At 33.3% G+C, this 10,719-nt stretch overlaps 2 protein-coding genes across 2 annotated transcripts; one reads left to right on the top strand and one right to left on the bottom strand.

The window, feature by feature from the left end:
• The first annotated feature begins 1,675 nt into the window (after window positions 1-1,675).
• LOC110866570 lies at window positions 1,676-2,811 on the top strand. The gene is made up of 2 exons (XM_022115714.1): window positions 1,676-2,439; window positions 2,493-2,811. Exons 1-2 carry the CDS (start codon window positions 1,676-1,678, stop codon window positions 2,809-2,811), a joined length of 1,083 nt encoding a protein of 360 aa, XP_021971406.1.
• Window positions 2,812-8,654: 5,843 nt separating this feature from the next.
• Window positions 8,655-9,762, bottom strand: LOC110866251 (ethylene-responsive transcription factor ERF086). Its single transcript, XM_022115498.2, has one exon. It carries the CDS (start codon window positions 9,702-9,704, stop codon window positions 8,778-8,780), a length of 927 nt encoding a protein of 308 aa, XP_021971190.1. The 5' UTR covers window positions 9,705-9,762; the 3' UTR covers window positions 8,655-8,777.
• Between the last annotated feature and the right edge of the window lie 957 nt (window positions 9,763-10,719).

Raw genomic sequence — 10,719 nt, 5'->3', positions numbered from 1 at the left:
CGACCGGTTCATGTCGGCTTGGCCTTTGGCTAAATTGGAGGTTCATAAGCGTAGTCTTTCGGATCACTGCCCCATCTCTCTTTCTTGTAATGCTGCGGATTTTGGGCTGGTGCCTTTTAAGTTCTTTAATTCCTGGCTGGGTGATCAGCAGTTATCTACTTTGGTGGAGAAGGTTTTCGGGGTGAATTTTTTGGGAAATAGGTGGGATTCTGATCTAGCAGGGAAGTTAAAAGAGCTAAAGAAGGCGATTAAAAAATGGAGATCGGAGATGTTTCAAGCTGAGAATTCTGAACTGGATGCGCTATATGATGCAATCGATCGGTTGGAATCAAAGGCCATCCTCGGTCCGCTCTCTAGCGAAGAAACAGCTGCTAGGATTGAGAGTAAGCTGAAAGTCAAGAAGGTGGAGTTGGCCAAGCTTAAAGATCTTCAACAGAAAGCGAGATGTAGATGGGCAAAATTTGGGGATGAAAATAGTAGCTTTTTTCATAAAGTTGTCACGATTAATTTGGCTAAAAACCGGATTAATAGTCTGTTCTTTAATGATGTGGCTATCTCGGATCCTGCGTTGCTGAAAGAAAATATTTGGAGATGGTTCAAGAAACAATTCTCCGAACCCATCAGAAGGAGGCCTGATTTTGCTAATGTGGGCCTCCCAAGTCTTTCGGAGCAATGGAGGCATGGCCTTTGTGAGAGATTCTCGGAAGCGGAGATTTTAATGGCTATAAAGAGCTGTGATGGAAATAAATCCCCAGGCCCTGATGGTTCTCTCTCAAGTTTTTCAAGGTGTTTTGGGCAAATATAAAACCTTGGATTTTGGGGTTAATGAATGATTTCTTTGAATCGGGTTTGATAAGTTCTGGTTGTAACTCCTCGTTTGTGGCCTTTATTCCCAAAATCAGTGATCCCCAACATTTGGCCAACTTCCGTCCTATCTCGTTGGCGGGGTCCACATATAAGATCATAGCTAAAATTCTGGCTAATAGGTTAAAACCGGTCTCAAATGATATTATTTCGCCAAATCAATCCGCTTTCGTGGGGGGAAGGAATATTTTAGATAGTCCGTTGATTGTGGGAGAAACTGTGGCTTGGGTGAAAAAAGTCAAATACAATTACTAATATTTAAAGTGGATTTTGAGAAGGCGTACGATACTATAAATTGGAAATTCTAATGGAAAATAATGGAGAAAATGAAGTTTCCTGGGAAATGGATTGGGTGGATTAAAGGATGCCTTTCCTCGGGAATGGGTTCGATTCTTGTTAATGGTTCCCCTTCAAAAGAATTCAAGTTTAAGAGAGGTTTGAGACAAGGGGATCCGTTGTCTCCTTTCCTTTTTATTATAGCCATGGAAATTGTTTCGATGCTTATGAATCGGTTGTGCAATTTGGGTTTGTTTCATGGTTGTAAACTCCCTAATGATGGCCCTATTATTTCTCATTTATGCTACGCCGATGACGTTTTATTCTTAGGAGAATGGTCGAAAGAAAATCTTTGGTTCTTAACCGATTATTGAGGTGACTCTCCTTGGTGACGGGCCTTAAAGTAAATAGAAGCAAGTGTAAACTTTTCGGGGTGGGTGTGCAAAGGGAGGAGGTTATCTCGTTTGCTCAGGTGGTTAATTGCGATGCCGGTTCGTTCCCTCTATCTCATTTAGGCATCCCGGTGGGGGTGAATATGAAAAGAACTAAATTCTGGAAGCCGGTGATTGATAAACTTTCAGCTAAGCTGTCTAGGTGGAAAGCCAATCACCTATCTTTTGCGGGGCGGATGACTCTAGCCAAATCGGTCCTCGGGAGCCTTCCCTCTTACTTCCTTTCCTTGTTTGCTGCCCCTAAATCTATTATTGAAAGGATAGAAAAAATTAGAAGAAATTTCGTTTGGGGGATCTCGGATTCGGGCCGGAAGATGAGATGGATTCGGAGGGAGTTACTAGTGAAAGCAAGGAAAAAGGGAGGCATGGGTCTCGGTGGAGTAAAATCCTTCAATGTGGCTATGCTCACTAAATGGTGGTGGAGATTCCTCTCTAATCCGAATGATCTGTGGGCCAGAGTTGTTGGTTCTATCCACAAAGGCACTTCTAATTTCTCCCAGACTCTAGTTCCGGTTAAGAAGTCCATTCCTGGAACCTGGAAAGATATCGGCTTAGTGGAAACTTTGTGGCTTAAAGCTGGTATATGTTTAAAAGATAAATTAATCAACAGTGGTGACAGATGGATTTGGAGATCGTTGAAGGATGAAGAATTCTCTGTTAAACAAGCCCGGAGGGATCTGGAACCGGTTGATGATGGTTCGGATGCGGAGCAGATTATATACAGATGGGTAAGTTGGGGTCCTCCTAAAGTGAACTACTTGGTTTGGCGTGCTCTGCTTGGAAAGATTGCTTCGAGAGCCGGTCTAATTCGAAGGGGGGTTCCCATTTTGGATCCTTCTTGCCCGAGGTGCGGTCCGAAGATCCGGATCACATTTTCTTTTCTTGCCTTTGGTCCCGCAGTATCTGGTGGAACATGCTGAATTGGATGCGGATTAGCTTCCCTTTGGACTGCAATAATTTTAAGGAGCTCGTGGATTATCTTCATAACAGGCCGGGATCTTCAGGTTGGAAGAAGGCCATGCTAACGGTTGCTTTGGCTACGTGTTGGGGAATCTGGAAAGCTCGAAACATCAAGACTTTTGAGGGTATCTTTATCCCTATCTCCAAATCTGTCGAATTTATTAAGGAGGAGGCGTTTTTATGGATTTGTAATCGGTCCAAGAATAAGCATTTGAATTGGGAGAATTGGAGGCTGTTTGATCTGTCTGCTCTGATGTAATTTCTTTTTGTTTTCCCGGATCGGTTTTTGTTTTTTTTTTGTTTGTTTTCTGCCTCTTGCTGGCTCTTTATATATATATATATATATATAAAGTGATTTGCCGTTCAAAAAAAATACGTAAAAAAATGGAAGGACTTTTGTGTGAGAAAATAAATGGTATGTTAGGGGGTGTTTGGTTCATGGAATGTGTAGGAATTGGAATCCCTATGGGAATTGGAATTTGATGGATTCCTTTGAAATCCATAGATGTGTTTGGTTGATAAATGTATTAATTGAATTAGAATTTAAAAATACCTAAAAAGACAATATTACCCCTAGTTATAAAAAATTGGCAAAAGTTTTAAAAACAACTATCGTAGATAAAAATTCAAAAAATTTTTAAAAGATCCAAAAAAATTATAAAAAATTCAAAAAAAAAAAAAATCTAAAAAATCATAAAAAATTATAAAAATTAAAAAAATTCTAAAAAATCCAAAAAATACAAAAGTATCTAAAAAAAATTAAAAAATAAAAAAAATCTAAAAAATAATAAAAAGATCAAAAAATTCTAGAAAATCAAAAAATTGCTAAAAAATCAAAGAAATTCTAAAAAATAAAAAAATCCAACAAATCCTAAAAAAATAATAAAAAAATAAAAAAAAATCTAAAAAATCAAAAGAGTTCTAAAAAATCAAAAACAAAATCTAAAAAATAATAAAAAGTTCAAAAAAATTCTAAAAAATAAAAAAAAATTCTAAAAAATCAAAAAAATTTCAAAAGAATCAAAAAAACAATAAAAAACAATTAAAAAAATCCTAAAATTTCAAAAAAAATCTAAAAAATAATAAAAAATCCAAAAAAATCAAAAAAATTCGAAAAAATAATAAAAAAATCCAAAAAATTATAAAAATCGAAAAAATTCTAAAAAATAATAAAAAATCCAAAAAATCCTAAAAATTCAAAAAAAAAATCTAAAAAATGATAAAAAATCCAACAAATTCTAAAAAATCAAAAAAATTCTAAAAAATAATAAAAAAAATCCAAAAAATTCTAAAAAATTAAAAAAATATTTTTTTTTGAAATTTTTTTATTTTTTAGAATTTTTTGGATTTTTTATTATTTTTTCTGGTTTTTTTAGATTTTTTAATTTTTTTCATTTTTTTTTGGTTTTTAGATTTTTTTTGGGATTTTTAGATTTTTTGTTAAATTTTTTTGATTTTCTAGAATTTTTTTTAATTTTTTAGAATTTTTTGGATATTTTTGTTTTTTGGATTTTTTAGAAATTTTTTTTTAATTTTTTTAATTTTTTTAATTTTTTGGATTTTTTTATTATTTTTTTGATTTTTTAGAATTTATTAGATTTTTTATTATTTTTTTGATTTTTAGAATTTTTTAGTTTTTTTATTATTATTTTTTTGATTTTTTAGATTTTTTTAGATTTTTTTGGATTTTTATTATTTTTTTGATTTTTTGAATTTTTTTGATTTTTCAGAATTTTTTGGATTTTCTGTATTTTTTTAGTTTTTTTTATTATTGTTTAGAGTTTTTTGATTTTTTAGAATTTTTTTGATTTTTTATTATTTTTTTGATTTTTTAGAATTTTTTTGATTCTTTAGAATTTTTTGGATTTTTTATTTTTTAGAATTTTATAGAATTTTTATTATTTTTTTTTGATTTTATAGATTTTTTTGAATTTCTATTATTTTTTTGATTTTTAGAATTTTTTATTTTACAGAAATTTTTGGGTTTTTTCGATTTTTTATTACTTTTTTGATTCTTTAGATTTTTTTTGGATTTTTATTTATTTTTTTATTTTTAGAATTTTTTGATTTTTTCAAAATTTTTTGGATTTTTTAGAATTTTTTAGATTTTTTAGATTTTTTATTATTTTTTGATTTTTTAGAGTTGTTTTCATTTTTTAGAATCTTTTGGATTTTTTTATTATTTTTCTGATTTTTAGAATATTTTGGATTTTTTATTATTTTTTTAATTTTTTAGAATTTTTTGGATTTTTTTATTATTTTTTTGGATTTTTTAGAATTTTTTGGATTTTTTATTATTATTTTTTATTTTTTAGATTTTTTTTTATTTTTTAGATTTTTTTTGGAATTTTTATTATTTTTGATTTTTTAGAATTTTTTTGATTTTTTATTATTTTTTGGTTTTTAGACAAAAATGAAAGAGGCAAGGGGTTATTTCCGTAACTTTGGAAATATTCCTGTGGTTTTTTAAACTTTACTTTGAAATTTAGAAGTTATCTGAATTCTATTAAATGGGGGATTTTGTTGGAATTGAAATTCAATTCGTTTCAACTAATTTGTCCAATCAAACAAATGAAGTTATGGAATTGAAGTTCCAATTCCCTTGAAATCCTATGGATTGCTGTCAACCATACAGACTCTTAGAGCATTCACATCCAAATAACTAAATTATGTGTGTGATCTTTTTAAAATATAAAGAGTATAAAAAGTGGTTATGAGTGGAGGAGAGAGAAAATGTTACTGTTCATCTGTATATTTGGGGGGACACTGTTCACCCCCTATAATTTTTTAATATATTTTGAAAGTGGTTGTGAGTGGAGGAGAGAGACAAGATAATGATAAAGGTATAAAAAATATTATTTAATTGAAAAGGAGAAAGAAAATGTAGTGTTTTTTAGTGTAATTTAAGGTGAAAATATAATGGATTGAATGTGAATGCTATTAGTGTCTTATATATAAAAAAAGTGGATGGACTCAACATACACTTTTGTGTGAAAAATTCATGGCTGCTAGAGATGAAGGGGTAAAGTGGTAAACGAAACCCTAGGGTGGGTTTTGGATTTACACATACACTTGATTGTAGTCCTTGGCCCAGCAATCTTGACCCAAACACTTAAGTTTGGTTCATTATGGACTTAACTTTAAGGTCTTTGGGCTTTTTTGTTTCAGTATTAATTTGCAATGTTTAGTTTTTTTTTTTTAGTTTTTAAATTAGTATTTATTTAATGTAATTTTAATTTAAATTAAATTGTTATTGTTAATTTATAAACTAAAAAAAAAAAAAAAAACTATCAATAGTGATGGGTATTTCCACTAAAATACATCACTATTGATGGAATGAAGCTCGATGATGTAGCGAAATTTAACGTAAGCTCCAAGGCTTCACACTAAGTCTTCACTGACATAATATGCATGCTTAAGTAGGGTCAGGCAGAACCGTTGTTGCCTGATGGGAACTTCCCCCATATTGCTATCAACTCGTATTTCCCACGTAGTCCGTCGAAAAACCAACGATTCTCCTCTCAAAGTAATAGAGAGATCCTTTTCTTTTTCGGTTGTGAATAATGGAAAACAATCACTAGTGGAGCCTCCCTATCCTGAATAAATTGGTTTTTATGGGCAACACCTGAATATCTTTTAGAATCAAACAAAAAAAAAAAAAAAATAATACCTTTTAGAAAGTAAGTAACTGGTCAACGGGTGGTGGTCCATTTGACAAATGTAAATCCTTTAAACACCTTGGGAGAGTGAGGTCTTAAGTTCAAGTCCCATAAATGACAGAAATAAAAAGAAATTTGTGGTTCAAAGAAAAAAAAAAGTAACTGGACAATGTTTTTCAAATTTGATATCTCTCCGGTTGTACAAAAATGACCACCATATTGAATGGCTTACTCAATGATCCTTAGGTTCATTGTAAAGACGTCCTTAACTCTGATTTTTAATTATTTCATACTTAGTTGTATATACAGTAGAGTCGGTACGGTGATTAGATAAGTGATGCCTTGGTTTGGGCCAAGAGAAAGGCCTTATTGCTCGATTGGCAAGAGTTTGATAGTTTGGACTTCAACATCAAGATTCAAGACCATATACCACCCTCCTTGAATCGCACAAATATTTTGAAACAAATTTGTTGACATTTATCGATATAGATTTTTCGAAATTTAGCAATTTTTAAAATAAAGACAAGTAGAGAACATGTCATACATATTTTGATCATGATCTAGTAAAGGAAGAAGATAAAAGCAAAAAAAGTTTATTGTAACTTAAGGTAAGGTAGTAGTATATATATATGGTATAATAAAAACTAGGATTCGTACTAGTTTATAGTCGCGTTGGTAACACAAACCCAGATTTTATATGCTTAGAAATTCCTTCCGCTGGTGGCTAGCTTGAGACCATGTTTGGTAGAAGAAACAGATAATGCCCTCACCCTTAGGCGTTTTGCACCATTTATCAGTCCACTTAACAATGGCACGTTATGAGGCGTTTTTCTAAAATAGATTTAGTGGGGATGTGGGTATTGTGGGGCGTTATGTTAAAACGGGTGTAAAAAATTAAATAAAAAAAACCATCAAAAAAGGGTGTTGGCCAACGAAAAAGTAGAATAGATGTCACTGACCAAACAATTCAAGAAAAGACGTGGAAAAAAGGACGCCATATGCTTTTTTTATGAAAAAAACTCCCTGGGGACAGTTGATGGGCGTTAAGGGTTTTTTTTTTTTTTTTTGGGAAAAAAACGTCCAAAAACCCACACTACGAGTGGTCTCAGACCAAGACTTGTGCTGCGTTAACTAATAAAGCCTGGTTATTTTACCTATTAGTTTAGCGGCTAATTTGACATTGAAGCTTGATTATCTTATATATCATTCATTTTATAGTGATGGATGAATAGCGAAATCTTTGCTAAAGTTGTGTGATCATCAGATAACCTACACCGACCATAGTACTAGACTGAATACTACGATAGATAATTTAATATATGAAGGTGAAATAAGTTATGAAACAAACAACTATTGGAAACGATTAAAGAAGCTAATCAAATATTTCCAAAAAGAATACATACCTAACACATGGTTATCATAATTTTGTTACCTATCGACACTAACCACTCCATCAAGCTTTTTTTATGTTTTAACTCAACGTTCAGGGTTAATTGGTGAGGTTAGAGGCCTTTGTTTAACACGTTCCATGTTCAAATTTCATTGACTTATTCAAGACAAAATGCTTTCCCTCAATGTTGATGAACGTTTTAGATGAGACCTCTTCATACACGAGCTGGGCTTGATCTTACTTTTTTTTTTTGAACTATAACTTTCATTCAAAAAAACCGGAACAGTCCTCAAACCGAGGACATCCGAAAAAAACCCCAATTACAACATGTACGAGGGAGACTTAACCCAATCCTTCCAACTAATATCTTTCAGTCTCGACCTATGTTTGAACCACAAAAACGAAAGAGACTTTATAGAGGAAACAAGATCAAAAATTTTTGGCTCCCTGCTTCTAAAAATCTTCTCGTTTCTCGAGCTCAATATAACCCAAATCGAGACTATAAGGATCCCGTACACCAGCCATTTACCCGCCTTGCCTCCCGGAGCTTGTTTATACGGAAAAAGGACCTCACGGACATTACAAAAAGAAACCGGGGCTATATCGCACCATTTACCAATCACATCTAACACTCCGAACGAAAAGCCACACTCGGAAAACAAGTGAGAGGTTGTTTCAAGATCAACATTACATAAACAACTAACCTCGGAATCTACTTGAATCCCTCTCTTACTAACTAATAGTTTATTGAAGATAATTACCAACTTGTACAGAATTCGTGTTTATATATATATACACTATAAAAGTATGCCAATGTATGGCAAATTAATCACTAAATTTGCTGGATCGGTATCTGTTAGAGATATTAGTTAGAGTATATTGTTATTATAAGCTACCACAATTACAAGATATGACTGTATTAGTTTTCCTTCTGTTGTTATCCTCATTGTATCCTTATATTTGCTTACCAGGTTTTCGATATTTATACAATGTACATACAAACGTACATGTGAAGAAAATTAGATGGATCATTCAACCGAAAACACGGATCGAGACTTTCTTAACACGAATCCACGTTAAAGATTTAAAGCTCAAGGTTTACATTGATGGAGGTAGAATTGAACATGCAGAGAAAACAAACTTACTCAACACACAAAACTCAAAAATAAAAACAAATCAAAGAGAGTATCCAATACCAACTATGTCTATCTCACTATAGGAGCAACTAGTACGAGATGAAGTATTGGTCACATTGCTACTAGCACCAACCATGAAGTCGTAGCTCAAATTCGGCTCGTATAAACCATGTCCATCATCGTCAGCCATCGGTGTAGGATAGTTCACGACGGCTGACAAGTCGTATCCGTTCATCGTCTCCCAAGAGCTTTCACTTCCACCCCATATGTTACCATACAACTCCCCTTCATTAGAACCAAAAAGTTGATTGCTTTGATCCCAGTATGAGCATTCAACTGTTGAATGATCATGGTTATCATGACTAGTATTTTCATTGTTATTGCTTCTAGGGTTTAAGTAATCATCAGGTACAATACAGCCCAGGTAACCAGAATTGTCACCTTCACTAATCATGAAGTTATGATGGTCATCATTGGAAGATTGGTAGCACGTGTCATTACCTGATTGGTTAGGGTGTTGAGGGAGAATAGTAGGGTTTTGGGGGAGCACAGGTGATGCATTGAACAGTTGTGTAGGTGGGAATAGGGTTTGTACATCAAGTGGGGAGATTAAAGAGTGAAAGTTGGTGTTATCATGATCAGTAGAGTAGATGAAGTTGGTTCTTGCTTGAGTGCCCTTCATGGAAAGGGCAGCCCTATCATAAGCAAGTGCAGCTTCTTGGGCAGTGTCAAATGTTCCAAGCCAGTGTCTTTCTTTAGTTGTGGGGTCTCTTATCTCCGCTGCGTATCGTCCCCATGGACGTCGCCTGACTCCGAGAAATCGCCCCGGCTCAGCCTCCTTTTTCCGGCCTCTTCTTTCTGTGGGTTGAGGAATGGATGTGTTCCTTTGAAGTATGGTAAATCCCATGTCAATATGAGGGTTGTTTTCAAGGGATTTTAGTTTACTTGAGGATTTAGGGGTAGACATTCTAATACCGGTGTTAGAAAAGACAGAAACTTATATATTTAGAGAGAGGACAGAGAAGTTGAAGAGCGCTGGAGGGAAGACTGAATGAGATTTGCTTCGAAGGGGGCAGCTCTTATAAAGGCTGGAGAGAGAGAGAGAGAGAGAGAGAGAGAGAGAGAGAGAAGGGGGGGGGGATAGATGTATACATACAATAATTTACAATAATTTAGATTTAATTAGAGAGGGAAAAGTTCATTGCATTGATCCACTAATAATTACGCCATTCGTCTCTAATCTGACATTATTTGCAGCAACAAAAATTAAGAATTGCATTAGATTTTTTTGTTCTTCTATTTTATTTGTAACTTTTATTAACACCAAAACCACACAAACAGTAACCACCCAAAGAAAAAAAAAAGTTAATTACAATGTTAATTCCTGTGATTTATAGAAAATAATAAGATTAGATACCAATAGTTTAAAATCAACAAAAATTAAGAATTATATTAGATTTTTTAAAATCAACATGTGTGTGACTGTTTTTCCAGGCTTCCCTTTGTGCACTTATCTGTTTGTTGTCAATTCTTCAAGGATGATGCTTCCCAATTGTTCCTACAAGATGATTAAAAAAGAAAAATATGTATATTTACATTTAAGGTTTGATTGTTTTTCCGATCACGTATCTACCTCTTGAAGAGTCACTTCAACTTCCTCATCCTCAATGAAGCCTCGGTAAAGCTTAAGCCTTTGTCTGTTTACCTTGAAAGGTTCTCCGTTTGGAGGCTTAATTTCTACCGCTCCATCTGGAAAGATTTGGGTGATGGAAAAAGATCCCGACCACCTTGACTTATGTTTTCCCGGAAATAATCGAAGCCTTGAGTTAAACAATAGCACTTGATCCCCCTCCCGGAATTCTTTAGGTTTGCTTATTTTATCGTGTATATTTTTCATGCGTTCCTTATAAAGTTCGGAGTTAGAGTATGCTTGATTTCTCAATTCATCTAATTCATTTAACTGATAGAATCGATTTTTACCT

This window comes from Helianthus annuus, chromosome 7 (assembly GCF_002127325.2).
Source record: "Helianthus annuus cultivar XRQ/B chromosome 7, HanXRQr2.0-SUNRISE, whole genome shotgun sequence".
Taxonomy (NCBI): Eukaryota; Viridiplantae; Streptophyta; class Magnoliopsida; order Asterales; family Asteraceae; genus Helianthus; species Helianthus annuus.
This window is presented reverse-complemented; position numbering and strand designations above follow the sequence as displayed.

Coding starts and splice junctions, on each gene's coding strand:
- LOC110866251 (XM_022115498.2), bottom strand. CDS start 9,704: ATGTCTACCCCTAAATCCTCAAGTAAACTAAAATCCCTTGAAAACAAC.
- LOC110866570 (XM_022115714.1), top strand. CDS start 1,676: ATGAAAAGAACTAAATTCTGGAAGCCGGTGATTGATAAACTTTCAGCT. Junction 2,440..2,492: donor TTGGATCCTTCTTGCCCGAG/GTGCGGTCCGAA, acceptor TTGGTCCCGCAG/TATCTGGTGGAACATGCTGA.